We start from the raw sequence: 18,022 nt of genomic DNA on the forward strand, positions 1-18,022 counted from the left end.
CTAAATTTAAATTGCTTAATTTCGTACAGAAATCTACTAAAAATGATAAGCGTAACAACCATCTTTTATCACTCAATTGTGGATAAATATTTCCTTTTTCATCAAGAAAATTTTTTATCATTAATTAATACAAGAAATCTTTCTAAAAATTGAGTACAACAGAAGTTCCCTATCATAATCTGCCTGTAATTTAAATAACCGCCGTTGCAGGGCTTTTCCTCGAACAGAATTTACAATTTTAAATATAATATCCAAAACATCTTTTGTGTTTAATCTTTTACTACACAGTACTTGTTGGTGAATAATACAGTGGTACGTTAAAAAATCTGGATATTTGTCATCGTTTTTACACAATGAAATGAAGCCTGATTTATTACCTATCATTGCAGGAACACCATCAGTAGTAATAGACAAAAGTTTAAAAAGCAAAAGTTTGTGTTTCACAAATTCATCAAATGTCGAAAAAATGTCTTTCCCAATAATGGTATAATTTTCAAAAATTCTTCTTTACTTGAATAATCTTGAAATACCATGCGAATAAATACCATTAACTGAGCAATATCAGTGAAATTGTTTGATTCATCAAATTGTAATGAAAACGCATCACACTGGTGAATGTCTGACATTAACCTGGCCTGGAAACTTTTCTCCGGCAATTGGAACTCTTCCTTTCAGCAATTTGAAAGCTTGTCTGCGACCTAGAAGTAGTCTCAAACCGAGAAGCTCCTTTCTGGATCCGGGCAGTCTTTCTGACAGCAATTCTGGAACTGGGACCCCTTCTGCTTGCTTCAGTCCTTTTTTATTAGGCCTCTGAGATCTCGCATGAAGTTTGGCAACCCCCAAAGAATCGATATGAGTCTTTCATCTTAAGTTTCAAGTTCGGCACGCCTTTTGTTCTCCTCCGCTTTCTTTTGATTCTAAGTTGCCGGCCATCGGATAGTTGTTTGAATTCTTTCTGACTGACTTCGGAGATGATTACACTTAGAGCCTACAAGCCTTTCTCATACATACAAGTTAACAATCTTTCTAATGCTGCCATGTACAGCTTTGGCAATAAAAACATTGCCTTTGTTTTTAACACTCTAACATATTCTTATTAAAGCAGTATATACAGTTAGCTTCAAAAGAGTTATTTACAAAAACATCTATTACAAACTATACCAAGACAAAGTTTATTTTTTTACAATATTCACATGGGACTTAACCTAAGTAAAAAATTGATGTAATGTGCTTTGGAATATTTAAGCTACAATCGAGTTTTTACACTTTGCTTATAATTGTATTCACTCGGCTCGCTGTTTGACTTCCACTGATCCAAATTAATTCATTTACCCAGACTTATAAGAAAATTACTGATTTGACAATTTTAACGAAAAATAAACAATAACAATACTCTTAAAGCGAATTAAAAATAATACAAAATAATGATAAATAAAATATGTTTTCAGTTTTAATTAAATTTGTAAGTAAGGAGGAATACACAAGAGATCGACCAAAGATCACGATCGACAGGTTGAACACCCCTGCCATATGGTATCCTGTCAAAGGCTTTTTGTAAAGTCCAGCAGTATCACTGTAAACCTTTATTCAACTCGGCTGTCACCATATTATAAAATGTGAGCAAGTTACTGAGGCACAACCTACCCTTCACAAAACCATGTTGTCCCCCATACAGTATCCCATTGTATCTTGCTCTTGACCAACTTCTCCAGTACCGTGACAACTCCTGGTATGGTGATTGGTCAGTAATTTGCTGCATCATCAGTCTTGGGGCCATCTTTGTGGAGTGGAAATGTTTCCTCTCTTTCCACCCCCTTGGGACTAACCCAGACTTAGCAGCAAATATACGGGGGTTTGGGGGAGAAGGTGTGATAACACTTAGAACAAAAGTGATATTAAAGCAACTGATATAACCACAAGAAGGAATATACTAGTAGCAGAGTAGAAGTAACTTATGTTCTTATTTGTGGTTATATCAGTTGCTTTAATATCATTTTTGTTCTAGGTATTATCACAACGTTCCAGACCCCTGCCCTCATATGTGCCTTCACACCTTTTAGTGGTGGTCAATAGTTGGTGTGAGAAATTTATAATAAATGAACTACTGTGCACTTTCTATATGCAAGATCACTAGTTACTCCTATAATAGATTCCCAATATGGAAAAATAAAATAAGCAACGCAGAACTCATGTTTACCTATATGAGTTGCCAAAAGGTGTCACACCTTATTAATAAATTACTCTGGATTAGAGAACGATCTTGGAAGTTTTTTCACTTGGTTAGACTATAAATTATACTGACCAATCACCATACCAGGAGTTGTCACAGTACTGGAGAAGTTGGTCAAGAGCAAGATACAATGGGATACTGTATGGGGGACAACATGGTTTTGTGAAGGGTAGGTTGTGCCTCAGTAACTTGCTCACATTTTATAATATGATGACAGCTGAGTTGAATAAAGGTTTACAGTGATACTGCTGGACTTTGCAAAAAGCCTTTGACAGGTTACCATATGGCAGGGGTGTTCAACCTGTCGATCGTGATCTTTGGTCGATCTCTTGTATATTCCTCCTTACTTAACAAATTACTCTGGATTAGAGAACGATCTTGGAAGTTTTTTCACTTGGTTAGACTATAAATTATATATTTGATTTAATCCTTTATCCAAGTGTAAGCAAACAAAGTATCTTCAGGCCTGATACTGATACTTCAGGTGCAAACTTTGTTTACTTACACTTGGATAAAGGATTGCTTTAAATATATAATTTATAGTCTAACAAAGTGAAAAAGAACTTCCAACATAATTCTGTGTTTGTCCAGTTCAGACCTATGAAAGATGTCTGCAAGTTGTTGAACTGTTGTGCAAGTCACTTATGTCTGTACCTAGGAATGTCAGAAACAAAGCAGTAGAGTTTGTTGCCTTGATTATTATAATGGGACCACGTATTGTAGGCATTAGTGAGACCTAGCTCTCAGAAGCAGACATTAACTGCTATCAAGCGCAAAACTACTGTATTTTTAGGAAGGATAGAAGAGAAGAGCGTGTGCTGCTGATGATATCAGATGACTTGAATCCATTTAGAGTTGAGACCTATGATGGCATTATGTTCTTATTACTGGTAACAGATTTTCACATGGCAGTGAGTTTGAAGCCATCTGGTGTGAGGTAGAGTTTAACAAGATCAAATATATAGTCTGGTGCGTTGGTTGTTAGTGATGGAATGCATCACTAAACAAACATGATGGGTGCAAAAAGAGATCATAATGGGAAATTATCTGAACATTGAGTAGCTATGAAATTGCATGAGAAGAATGAAACTGAATTTATTGAGCTGTAGCGAGGCAACTTCCTCAAGCAGCATGTGACAGAAGGAACTTCTTCTTATTAATGTTAGATCTGATTATATTGTCGGGGGGTCAGTTAACGACATCATTATTCTGCCTCTGGTTGGTGACAGTGGTCATGCAGTATACTCACTTCGGAATAGTTACATTCTGTGAACTACAAAGCAGGAAATTATGACCACTTGAGTTTGCTGGGTTCTGCACCATGGTATCAGTTGCTGGATGGGAAAGATATCAGTAGAGTGGGAAGTGTTTAAAAAATTCTTAAATGATGCCATATCAGAATGTGTTCCCAAACTTCAAAGAATAAATAGAGTAGGAGTGAAATGTAATGTAGGGTAATCAGGAGTGCTGTTGATATGCAGTACTTGCATAATGATTTGAATAGGCTGGAATTGTGGGCATGTGAAAATTGCTGTCAGTTCAATTAATCAGATGTAATCTAATTAAGCAAGATTCGTAAGAAAATATATGAAAGGAATACCATAAGGATAATGTCAGTTATAATAATTATGTTGTATAGAAAGTTAAGTCTGAGTATGAAACTGGCTCTGTGAATAAAAGAAAAAATGAATTTGAAAGAATAACTGTACTGAATGCAGATAGTATGGGATGACTGAATGCAGAAGTGATGTTCAACTAATGAGTAGCCATTTTGCTAAAAGCTATCAACCTGGTGTATGCAACATTGAGTTCACTGCTACCTCTTCTGAAGAAACTCGTGTAGGAAGAGAAGGTATTAGAGCTGTTGTACACTCAAATAAGAATTCAGCAATAGGGAGTGATGGGATATCTGTATAGGTGCTAAAAGAGTGTTCAGCTGAAATGGCTATTCCTTTGACCAGACTCTATAATTTAAGTCTCAGAACAGGGAAGATTCCACAGAAGTAAAAGAAATGTATGGTAATCCCATTTCACATGGGTGGTGCAAATACTGATGTATCCAACTATAAGGGAAGATTATGTTTTAGCAACTTGCTTGCATTCTATAATAATATTACCATTGAATTAGACAAGAGAAATGGATACACCATGATACTTTTGGATTTTACTTAGGCTTTTGACGGAATATAGCATGGATTGGTGAATCTGCGAGATTCAAGATAAACATTGGGAAGGATTTGACATGTGACATACAGCCATTGGCTGATGATGCAAAGATGGGTAGGGTAATCAGGAGTGCTGCTGATATGCAGTATTTGCAGATTGATTTGAATAGGCTGGAATTGTGGGCATGTGAAAATTGCTGTCAGTTCAATGTTTAATGTAAGATTTCGATATTGAATATCAAATTACTTTGCTATTTGATATTCAGTGTATTCTATTGGTGGGATTATGCTAGAAGAAACTGATCTGGCTAAGGATCTTGGAATTTTAGTAGACAGGAAGTTCAATGATCAGATAGCAAAAATTATAAATACAACTCAGAGAAAAATTGCAATGCTTAAATGTACCTTGACATGTAAAGTATCATGTTGTATCCATTTCCCCTGTCTAGGATCTCACCTGGACTGTTGCATGTGGGTCTGGTTTCTGTGGTGATTGAAATTCCATGGAGAGTGTACAAAGAAGAGTGTCAAAAATGATATCAGGATTGTGGAATACTGATTATGGAGACATTGAGAATGTGTAGGCTGCAGACATAGCAAATAAGAGAAAGAGTGGTGATATGATTGAGGCTTATAAACTTCTGAAAGGGTTGTACAGGATTTCAGTTGATGGAATTTTTCATTTTATGGAGAGTGGGGAAAGAATTCAAGGGCATCCTTGGAAGCTGAGAATGAATGCTGTCAAGAAGGGGTGAGGGCTAGATTTTTCTCTCATAGAATGGTGCTTGATTGGAATGGATTGCTATCGGATGTTGTGTGTGCAAGTAGCATGAATGAATTCAAGAACTGGTGTGAATAGTATGGCATCCCTTGATGAGTTCCTGACTCCCTGGAGGTCTTTTAATAATAATAAAATTGGATGGGGTCCTCAGCCCACCCACAGTACAAATGTTCTTATTGATTTACTAATAACCTATCGTGAGTGGGAAACACATTTACACAGTAAATGTGTTTATTCTTGCATTTACCATGTAAATGCAAGATCATGGTACCGTGTACCATGATCTTTTAAAATATGGGCAACTCAGAGGACATGTGAAAGCAGCAATATCATGTAATGGATTCTGACACCATCCCAGTGTGCAAAGGAGTTAGAGGGATTTCTCTCAGCTCCCTGCTCTTTGCATTAGCAGTAGAATCTTTAATATCTAAGAATGTTAAGCCATCATAGGAATTACAGTTCCATTAGTGTCCCAACAGATAAAAATCATCACCTATCCTGACAGTATTATATCTATCTTAAGAGATTCAGAATCCTGTCTACTGCTTTTTCAATCTAGCTGAAAAGTCCAAACTTGGGACATTTAGAACACTTGATCCTACATATCTGCCTTTTGGACTGACATCAGTAGAAGGTCCATAACATTTCTAAGGATACCCATCAGAGAAAAAGTTGAGCTGCAGATATATATCATTCAGGAGAATTAGGACTCTTAGACCTTGAAAGGGAGGACCTACATCATTTAATTGTAGAACCATTTTAAAAATTTAAAAAAAAAAAAAACTTCCTGGAAAATTGTATACAGTCACCATCACTGTTATTGAGAAACATCCAGTACTGCAAGGGTTCTCAACCTTTTCCAGTGGTGTACCACTAATTTAATCCAGTTTATTTAATTTAATTTAATTCAGGATATTTGATGTATCAGTAAGCAAATTTATTCTGGAATAGCATGATTTGTTGGTCCCAGGGGCAAAATAAACATTTCTCTAAAATACTAATAATTTATTTTATTATTTTATTCAGATATTGGAGAAAGAGATACTCTTTGAATCTATTCAATGGATTGTTCTGTGAAATGTGCAATTTTTAAAAATTAAAATAATAATGAATGAATACATAAACAAATTTTCACAAACACATATTCTTGATAATGGTACTCCAGTTCTCAAATAAACTTACAATCAGTACAAGCTATAAATGTAACATATTTTTAATTACAGAACTCTCGTTCTTGTTTCAGTGTGAAGGTTATGCTTGTTTAGCTAAACACAGCTTCTTAATGTCTGGTTTCAATTGACTTAATTTGAGTCTTAAATCAGGTTCAACATTCAACTTATTCCTGTATTTGTTTTTGATATAAATGAGAGAAGAAAACCCACATTCACAAAGGTAAGTAGTTGCAAACACCAACAGAATTTTACAGCTTTTTCTGAGATCATTGGATATTCGTTTCTTCCAACCAGGAGTCTGTTAAATCCATCCTCTTGATCGTTTGCCTGAGACTTCCAGGAGAGCTCGATCAGTTCATCTTTCTCGAAAGGAGTTAACGTTTCTGGTAAGGTATCATCAATGGAAAATGGCTCTCTAATCCAGAAATCTGAAGCCAGGTTTTCTGGAAAGTATTCCTTGAAATCTGTGATTAGGCTCCCAAGATGCTTCTTTATATTCACTGCCAGTTCACTGTGAAGAAGAATTTCATTCTCAGTTAAGAAAGCATCTAACAGTGGAAGGAACACGTGTTTCCAGTATCGATTTCTTTAATGATGAAGCCAAGTGTTTTCCTAAAAGCCACAGTTTTATCCTGTACCAAGAATAAGGAAGTACATACACCCTGCAAGCTCGTCCAACTGGTTGAGGTGGCAAAATAAATCTGCCAGGTAAGCCAACCGGGCAAGCCATTCGCATTCAAAGACAATCTAACACCACTCTTAACTGTAGCTCGCGGCTAAACAAACGACACCGAACAAAGTGTTCCCCATTGTTGTCCAATCAAGTATATTCGAGTTACTTTCTATCATTTGATTAATACTTATTAAATTCAAATTGAACTTCCATATTATTTTTGTATATTATACAAAGGTTTTAATGATAATGTAAAATCTAATTGTTTTTATTTAGTTGCATGAAATATTTTAAGTAGAACTGTTAAATATTTGTGCATAAATTTTTTATTTTATACTCTGTTTTCGTACCACCCGGCAGTGGTACATGTACCATAGGTTGAGAATCCCTGCAGTACTGTATAAATGATTTCTGAACTCTTTCTGGGAGAGGAAATAGATATCTTCTTTCTGCCTGCAGCCCAAGTAGTTTTGCATACCAATCTTTAAGGTGAAATAACTGGCCAACAAGTCTTTGGCATCCACTCACATATTCAGCACACTAATCATATATTTTCCAGGTTTTTCTTAACTCTTGTTTGGAATAATCAGCCACAGAGACCTATCTGCAGAAATTGTGTTCATGTATTATAATCATCGTAGTTGTACAGCAGAGATGTATTGATAATATGGATTCATAATCCACAGATCTATTAGATTTTTTTTTTTTTCATCAGACATTCCTGGATTTAAGAATTAACGTTGAAGTCACTCTTAAAAACCTTAATAGCAAAGGATGGCCAACATGTTTACCTAGCTCATAGCCTGAGTTGCTTCAGCCATAAATCTAAATAAAACCAAACCCAGTTAATTTTGTAATGTATACAATTTCTTCAAAGCAGCCTTTTCTGTTCCTATTGTAGTTCATTATCTCTGGTAACAAGTGGCCCATGCTTGCAGATAGAAAACTTGTCTGGTGTAAAATCAGATTCTTGTTTTTACACTAGACAAGCTCTGTATCTGCAGTTTAATCTAGCTGGAGCAAAACATAGGACTTAGATATTTTAATTAATGAAATTAAATTTCATCTATTAAAAGAAAGTATGATCACTTGCCATGATGGAAAAAGGCTCCAGATTAATGTATTATTAAATAATTAAATGTACAAAGAAAACCTTATATAACCAGGAATTCTTTTGTTAGGATTTCGTTTGGAGCCATGTTTTTACAGTTTGTGGCTTGAAAGTGACCATCTTATCTCTGTTGATTGCATGTGAGATTCTGTGGGTTGCATCCTGGAAGGAAACCACCATAGTAAATTCAAAAAGGAAAGGCTGTTTTTAGAATCTGCAGTAACACTTGGAAATAAATACAGATGCACAACTTCCAAAAATTTGGGAAACAATTGTCAGAGGTCCCACTTTACATCCTAGGCTACCTACAAACACTCATAGAGGCACACCACCTAGATAGGACTTAATTATCATATGCTTCATTTGGTATTGTGTGTGTGTGTGTTACAAGAGTTATTTGTAATCCCTGAAGGCATTACAAATGTCCCTGAGATGAAATATTGGAAGCAATAAAATTAATTTTTAATTCTTTCCTAGTTCCATTAAACCTCAGTGTTCTCCTTGCACTTAAGCCTTAACACACAGACAATGCCATTGCAGTGTCAAAAAACATTGCATATGTCACCTGATCCATTTTTATGGGCTTATTTTTTTACTCTAAGATTTTTAAATTTGTGTTGTGGACATCATGTACTTGTAACATAAGTGGTTAGTCAATGAGTAACGAATTATGGAATATCAATTAATTTGAAAATCCTGTGTGTAGAATGCATTATTGGATACAAATCATGTTGGAGTGATTTGTATCTAATGATGCATGCCATTTAGAAAACAAGTGCACATCTTGGCATTTGTTTTCTAATTGACTACTTCTTCTTGAAGCACTGTTTGTCTCGTAGAGTTTCACTGCATTAATCATTTTAAATTTTATTAGCAATTTCTTAAGTCTACATTATTTAGATTGCAAAAATAAGGCTTTATATTTGTGATTTATCTAATAAATTGTGATTCTAACTTTTCAGGAACTGGAAACATTGCTTCCAGAACGCCCCCCATTTGAGATGCCCATTGGTGATCATGTAGAAGAAGTAGATCTTCACGATTATGATCCAAACATTGCTGGTGGAAGTGGAACTGGAAGATCAGAAGTCTATGATTCTGATGATGAAGATCACCACAGAGGGCCAGGAGTGCAATGTGCACATCAATAACCACAAATCTTTAGATAATCAAGTTTTCCTTATTGTAAGGGTTAAGTGATTATTAGTAGGGCTTATTGGGCACACAAAAATTCAATATAAGCCTGTTTCCTCCAGGTATATTCTCAGGCATCTTTGTGTCTTGCATTGTCAGTATCAGTAGTAGAACTTATCAGAAAGTACTCACACAAGTTTGCCTGAGAAGAAGAACTTGTATTATATTCTTGTCTCCATGGTTATATGGACTGCTTTGAAGCACTGTATAAAAGGAGAGTTTAGTTTTATGACTTGTGACATTACAGGTTGACTTCAACAGAAGCATCTGTTTTCCTGCATTACCCATACATAATTATTTAAGAAACAATTGACAGAATCTTAGGTTACATATATAAACATTGCTGGTTTTGTGATGTTACTTGGTTGTGAAAGGCCACCCTACAAATTGTTACTATAACGTGACCTAACATTGCTGTGCCTTTGTTAGATTTTGGGTCTTCCTCTGATAACACACTTATACCGTAGAGCAATGTGTTCAGTAAAGTGTGAAATCTCTCATTAAATTTACAGCAGGCCATTTTAACTAATGCTAGTTCCTATTCATATCATTGTTTCTAAACTGTTTTCAGAATACAAGAAAGTAAACCAGACTAAAATAAAAACTTTAATTGCATTTTACGAAATCAAGATACAAACTTTGTTTTCACACCCTCATGTATAGATGTTCTAAACTGTACAGGCTTAGAGTAAGATTTCGATCACTGTTTAATATCATGTAATTGTGTTGTACTTGTAGAAGTTGGTCTTCTGTAATTTTTTTGTGGGATATTCAAATAGCTGTTTTGTTGTCATTTTCATTTTGAATGAAACTCAGCTTTTGTTGTAGTGCTCTAGAAATACAATTCACATGGAGATTATGAAGTATGTTGAAATGGTAAATTGTAAATGACACTGTTTACATTTATAGAATATGTACCTTTTGTAGGAAAATTTTTCTTGAAATATAAATACATCAATTTTTCATTTGATAAAATTACACTGTTCAGAGAATCTCTACTGCAGTGAAGAATTGGAATCTGTGTTCTAAAATATGTTAGTCAATAAATTGTTTTTTGCTGAAATTTCATGAAAGATGTATAAAGCAAGAAAGAGAAGCATTCCACTTCATCCTTTCACTTCCTTTGTAATATTTCATTTCCACAACTTAAAGCATTTAGTATTGTATTTTGTAATTTATTCTGTTCTTGGCAGTATTGATTGCCTAAAGTTGCTATTTTGTGTGACCCTGGCCTTGAGAGTAAATACTGAACAATTGATGGCTATGGTGTGAGTGTCAGTATTGTAATTGTACTGTAGAGTTGTGCTGTTTCTACAATAGAACTTAATTTTTGGAGTATGGTTGAAGAAATGAAATAAATATTTCTGTTCATTTCTTAGAATGCGTACTTTTTTTTTGTTGACATGAAGTTTCACTTGTAAAACTTATTTGGTTACATGCAGACTTTAAACAAAAAGTTTTTTAAGTGTATTTTATTGCCATGATGGATAAAGACTTCCTGATCAAGTTCAATAAAAACTGCTTTGCTCTAAATATATTTGAACAAATACAGCATTAGTGTCGTTCTTTGACTGATCGAACTCGAAGAAAAATAAAACAATTATAAGTAATTTTTACTTTTTTAAAAGAATGAGTAAAGCTTTGGAATAGTTTTATGTAGAAAGACATCTCACCATAAATGCTTTGTTTTGCAAAACAGACTGATCAATCTATTCTGCTTGCCTGCCTGCCTGCACACATACATCCATATATATATATATATATATATTACAGTGGATAGCAGTATCATACGTTTAATCATAGCAGATTAGTTTAAAATTTAATCCTGTCGTGAACTTTGTGATAAGATTAAATAGATTGAAGAAAACAACTTGAATTTTGATATTAAATAAACATCTTGTACCAAAATTTTTAATGAAAACTTTTCTCTCTTTTTTTTTTAATACAAATACTAATGGTGGCAATACTTCATTTCAAAAACGACACACTCATTTGATAGTAACAATCTGTCATCAGTTCGACTAAATTGTTGAATAAGAGGAATATACTTTTAAAATCACAAAACGATCATTAATATAAACTTAAAAATGTAAAAACATAAGAGTATAAAAAAAAATCAGTTCCATGCATATAATCTAACTCAAACTTCTAGCCTAAGAAGTCACCAACTGTTAAAAAAAGTATCTGACAAAGAAAAGAAAATATTTATACTACCTTTATCGTTTGTTATGGCCAAGTAACTTGGTTTCTTATAAATCATTTTCTTGAGAGTTTATTTTTCACTTGGTTAGACTATAATAAGTTTAGTTTAATCCTTTGTCCAAGTGTGAGCAAACAAAGTTTGCACCTGAAAGTTTCTTCAGGACTGAGGTAAGTTAGTACAACACTGGGCGACTCATTGCAAAGGTGGAGAAAGCTCTCATCACTCCTATCTAATGGACCATTAACTATGTCAATCTTTGTCTTTCCTGGTTATATTCCAGTAATATCCCTCACTTAGTCTCCTGTATCCTATTTAGCTTGAATCTAGCTTGTTCTTCCACTATTTTACGAAATCTTAGCTGGAACATACTTGGATGCAGAAGGGATCCTCTAATTCTAGCTTTCAGTTTTATTTCCATCTTTTAATAGATGGAAACTGTGAAAGCTTTATTCCATCCAGCCCTATGGAATTTAAACTTCTGACTAGGATGTGAATCATACAGTGTGGCTACTTTAAAACTTTTGTACCTCCATATATAAACATTTCTGATTGAATAGCATGTCTCTTACTAAAATCTCACAACTGTATATCTTCTAAATATTTACTTGAAATGTTCCATAACTGCTTGTCAATAAGTTTTCAGATTACTCCAGACAATCTGGAATATCCTTATTTTCACTTTTATAATATGTTTGGTTTTGCAGCACACTACTCTTTCCTCCATTTCTAAGTTATTTTTACATATAGAATCCTAACATTTTTCTTTCTATTCTTGGAGGGCACATACTTGCCAAGAACTTCTGTTTCTTTTCCAGGACTGCCTCTTTAATATGTGGCCACCGTGAAGTTTAGATTTTTCTACCCTTGCTAGCTATGTAATCAGATTTCTGATATGGACAGGTATCTATGATAATTTAAATTTTCCCTCAAATTAGTCATATATCAGGGCACCAATATTGTCAGATCTGATATTTCTGTATTCTGAGGTACTCTCATATCTGGTTGTTAATCAGTTTTATTTCTAACCTAATACTCAATCCATAAGTTAAAATTGGTTTGTATACTGCTTGTTTAGTGCCTTACTTATTCGATTTGTATATTTTCATATTTATTTTGCCATCTTCCCAACAATTGTGCCTAAATAGATGAAACATTTTACTCACTATGTAGATTCTGCATTTAAAATGCAGCTGATATTTTTCATGTTCCAGCCTATTTTCATGGGGGTTTTTTAATTGTTGCAGGTTTTCATGCCAAAGTTAAGGAATACTTTACTTCTCATTTCTTTTATAGCACTGTTTCTTCTATTTCTAAGTTTTTTTTGTTCATAGCTTCCAGAACATTTTGGAAAACCAGAATAACTCTTTATTGTATGTTCTTACCAGTCTGCCAACGACATTTTTTTTTTTTTTAATCTCATGCATGGTAATTTACTCCACACAAGCATTTGGTATGTCTTCTTTTCCAGGATTGCCTCTCTGACTTGAAGCACCATGATATTTGGATTTTTTTAACTTGTAGACAACTTTACCTCCTACCATCCTTGCTGAATCAATCCATGTTTCTTAGAATTTTGCTATTGAGTTTCTGGGGTTTGATTCTTGTTTTAAAATTTTGAAAACTTGTATAACTTTGTATGTGTCACCTGAAAGTAACATGATTTGGATTCTTGTTAAAACCTGGTTCAAAAGACTTGTTTGAATCCTATCTAGGACACAGAGTTTTCTCTGTGGAAATTAGTTTGCCATCCTGTAAAATAGGCAAACTTTCCACAAGAAAACATGTAATTTACCATAGTGGACAATATGGATGGATTAGCTGCTCTATCATAAGCTGTATCAAGTTTTTAAGATTCCAGGTTATTTGGCCATGATGGGCCATTGAACATAACACAAAACAGGAAATGAGTTTATTTAGCAGTTTTACTTTTTGTTGCATTTTGTGGTACTTTTTTCTCTGTGTCTATGGTTTTTACTAGCCTCAAACATCTAGCCATATTTGTGATATTTATCTATTGTTGTCTTTCCAAAATATTTCTGTGATGTTAGCTGTGTTTATGCAGACTTTCATATATTTTCTCTTGTGTATGCTGACTTAACCATCTGAAAATTTCTGTGTGAATCTTTGTTTGAACAATTAAATTTTTGTATCAGCAATGTTATTTTTCTGTCCTTGCAAATAATACCACCACATGCAAGTCATTCCCATTTTAGTCCTGTTCCATAATTCTCATATCAACATGTTTTTCTATATTTCCTCTGCTAGCTCCACCTCTCTTTGATACAGATAATGAATATCTTAAATTCCGTTGAGTTTCAAGTGGATAACTTTGCAGGTTCCCTGATGTAAACTGTGGTGCCTTTTATGAGCAAGTTCTGTTGTGGCATTGTAATATAATATGTTTCAACCAGTATAAAGGAAATTTTGGTCAGCTTAGTGTTAGTTTGGCCTTAATTTTTCAGCATCTATTTGAATATCCTTTAAAAGGGCACCATGGAAAGTTAGATATTGGATTAGAAGCTTGGAGGATTCCATGTATATTCTTGACAGAATATACATGGAATGCAGGTCACCTTATTAGCCCTTTAGATCTGATTTTCATCATAAGCAAATTTAAAGTCATTATGAAAATTCTTTACAATTTAAACAATTCAGACTTGTTTTTTTTTTTTCCAACCAAAGAAAAACATTATGGATTCTTAGTGTCAACCTCAACAGTCGTCATTTTTATCGGCGCATATTTTAGATTTCCCAATTACATAATCTTCAACTTTTATGTCATTTGTGTGTATTTAATCTGATATATCAAAGAGTTTTGAATTTAGAATATTTTTTATGGTGCCTTTGGAAAAGACATTTGCTTACATGGCACTAGGCTGCCCAAAAACAGTCTATTCTAAATTTGATTTTAGTGGTCAACATTTCCCGAGCCTTTCTTTGACCATTTACGAAGTTAATTGATCCCTGCCATAAGCATGTTTTTTCTTTCCTGAAACTCAGATGTTTAACCCTGCATTTCAAAACAGACCATAGAACCTGCACCATTACTTGCATTCTAATTATAGTGTAATTGTCATTTGTTCTCTGGACAGTTCAGATCATATTCTAGTGTTAATTTCTTCTTTTGCAGAATAACACTGACAGCCAGCTTTATCCACATGTGGCATTGTGAAAATGTCGGGCGAAATGTTCTTTGATTTCTCAGCCTCATTTTATTGTTTTAATTGTTCAGTCTACTGATCCAAGCATTTCACTGAACAGTACACTAAAGTACGTAAGTAATTGGCATGGAAACATTTCATTCCACTTTAAGCCTTTCTTCCCCAAGAGGTGTGCCAAGGCTGTAGGAGAAAATGGAGTATTTCAACTGGCTTTCATTGACACCTTCCTTTTCTGCTTATAGTAAAGTTTCAAATAGGACTCATTCTTCTGCCAAAATTTGATTGCAGCTTTTGAAGAAAGCCAATTCATATCTTTTTACTTTTTCTTCAATTCTTACATCAATGATTTGGGGAAGTGTCCTCCTACCTTTCGAAATACTCTATATTCAATGCCTTCATGTGATCAGAAGAATCTTGTCTAAACTGGATACCAAAAAGTCATGGTATTTATCTCTGAACAGCTGTTAACAATACAAGTTGCATCTGTCCGTCTATTGAATACAGTTCTCTCATTAGGATAATATTCCCGAAAGCTTTCAGAAATTGTTCACTCAGTTACAGAAGAAGGCAGTTAGATTAATTTATCTCAACAACTTGCTCCCTTCACACAATGTTCAGTTTTTATTACTAACATTTTCTTCAAATGTTTTCATAGTAAACATCAGAAATGACATCAGCAACTCTCTCACTCTTCTAGAATCACTTAAATTATGTAGCGCTGAATACCACTCTGGCCCAGATCATCTCCAAACTTGAAGAGCAAATTCTTCGTTCCTTGTATTGCTGTCTTTACCCTCACACATTCATGAGAAGGATAATGTGCAAGTCATTAAACCCAACAAATTTCTTTGTCTACCCTTCGACAGTAATAGTGTGCTATAGGTTGAACGACCTCTTATATTTATAGGCTTACCTTATTAAAAAGAAATTTAATCACTGTCTTTAGCAGGTGAAAAAAAAATGGAATGCATTAATCGAATTTGCAATGAGAATTATGAAGTCAACCAAATATTTGACTAAATATTTAGTCAAATATCAAATATGTTTGGTTAGCTTGATTCTCAAAGGTTCCAAGTGATGATATTGATTTAACACATCTGCTGTGTCATTATTTGAGAACACACATAATAGCTGAGCATTATCAAGAAACTGTTTGTGTGTTATAAAGTTGGAAAGAAAAGGCTAAGCTATTTTGGGGGTTTTTCAGTATACATGTGTTAGTTTATGTAGTCCCAAAGTAGTCAGATAGTGGTCAATCTACTATCTGACTTTGGCAGATTACATATGCTCTTGCTACTGATGTCGTCTCTTCACTTCTGATTTTTTTCATATATGATTCCATAAATTAAAACCAGTTTGAACCAACCTTTGTTATGTACACCTAGTTCAATGGTTTTGCTAATTTCTCTCTTTATTGCATAACAAATTTATTCATTTAGTTTTCAACTGGATTTGCTTATCCCATTGTCTATTTCCAAATTTTATTTATCATCTTCACCAAAAAAAATGCCTAAGCTCAAATATTCTGCCCTATTATGTTCTGTTGTGAATGCAATTGATGCTTTCTCAACAGACAAACCTATATATCTTCTTGAGATATTTTCATGGTTTTTGTCTTTATGTTGCTGCTTTCATGCCAAAATTCCTATAGCAGTTTTCATTTTTAAAATAGGCCTAGGAACATGTACTGGATTTTTTATTTTTTTAAGTATAATAGTAGTAGTAATAGATGAAATTTAATGCCACTTTGCATATGATCCACATAAATGAAGGATAACAGTAGAGATAAGCCTTTTAACTCACTTTATATCAAATTTTCTTCCTGTACCTCCAATTCCAGCTTTTCTCTTGATTCCTTGTCATATGCACTTTTTCAGATCTGCGAAGCTTAAATTATAGATCCACCCGAAATCTGATCAAAAACCCCTATTTGCTAATCTATATTGTTCAACTTTCTTCTCTAAAATTTTTCTTAGGCTCTTTTCTAGTACACTTATATAAATCTTACCTAGAACACTGTAGAGAGATTCCTCTGTAATTTTTACATTTTATTTCTCTTTTTATAGATTGTTCTAGGTGAGATCTTAACTCTATTTAACCTGAATTATGCATTAAATTTTTCTTGTGTGTTCTCTCTTATGAACTTATACCTTCTTGCTAGAACATTAATAATGACTGGTCCATATCCAGAAATTATGTATCACAGTAATTATTTTTATCAAAACATTTCTACAAATCTGAGTTTCATTTTTTGTTTAGGTCTGCCGAACCCTTAATAGCAGCATATGCCCAAATTCATAGCATTCAGATTTATCTTATGGTTTCTAAATGTTATGGATATTTCCAAGGATCTGTTTTCATCTGCCTTGATAATCTCAGTTATGTAAAAATGGTATTTCTTAATTCTACCGTCTTTTTTTGTGCTACTTCATATCACTAACTCAAATTCTCCACTTACTACATGTGTGACATTAATAAACTAAATATTCAATTAAGGTGAGTTAGCTGTTCTTGGAAGGGGTTGTTACTCCAGAAAGTAGTTTTTCATTCTGCAAATTGGCCAGAATAATACATTGTATTATTCTGGCCAGTTTGCATTGAATAATACATTGAAGAAAAGAAGAAGAAAAAAAAAATTGTATCAGCCTTCCACAAGTATTTTCAAAAACAATATGCAATTTAAAAAAAAGTAAAACTCGGTCCTTACTTTCACTCTACACACATGCAGCACTGATGTGCTTGTAGGTCCTTTGACCTTTTATGTATGAAATCAATATTAAATTTAAAAAAATTTCATACATTGTCAAAATGGACATTCAATTCTTGTTTGGGTGTAATGTGCAGAAGAGCCTCATATGATTTCTTTGGAGGAGCTGCAATGTATAAGACCATTCAAGTTCTGTGAAAATTTATTGTAAAAAATCATGGATATTTTCATTCTGTATTATTTATTCCCTTACCAAACGTACAGGTAGAGCTCATATCCCTAACTACTTTGGAAATTCAGGAGTGACTGGGCTTCACCCTTAGCTGTTACTGTGAAAATCGAGTTCATTGCTATCAATGACTAGAGGTATCAGGACAAGAATGCCATCTGAAATGCAGACAACACGATACATAGTAATTCACCCACAATGAAGATCCAGCATTCTGAACTATTACTTTACCTACATCTCTCAGTAGCTGATTAGGGATTCTGATGTCCCTGAGTCATTAAATATTAATCCCAGATATTTGAGGCTGCAAAGCGAACCTCCATAGCTCAGTGGTATAGGAGTTCGATTTCCGTCCATGACGTGAAGAACCTTTATCAGGTCTTTTTCGACTAAAGG

General features: G+C 34.0%; 1 protein-coding gene across 1 annotated transcript in view; it reads left to right on the plus strand.

Moving 5' to 3' along the window:
• LOC150103469 (dnaJ homolog subfamily A member 2-like) overlaps window positions 1-10,707 on the plus strand; it is a 138,068-nt gene extending 127,361 nt beyond the window's left edge. Inside the window, exon 10 of the mRNA XM_090398213.1 lies at window positions 9,095-10,707. Within this exon, the coding sequence (XP_090254339.1) occupies window positions 9,095-9,283 (189 nt within the window). The 3' untranslated portion in view covers window positions 9,284-10,707. The remainder of the gene's footprint in view (window positions 1-9,094) is intronic.
• Window positions 10,708-18,022: the final 7,315 nt, after the last annotated feature.

The sequence above is a fragment of the Typopeltis vanoorti genome, chromosome 9, assembly GCF_054136105.1.
Source record: "Typopeltis vanoorti isolate ZY-2024b chromosome 9, IOZ_Tvanoo_1.0, whole genome shotgun sequence".
In the NCBI taxonomy this organism is placed as follows: Eukaryota; Metazoa; Arthropoda; class Arachnida; order Uropygi; family Thelyphonidae; genus Typopeltis; species Typopeltis vanoorti.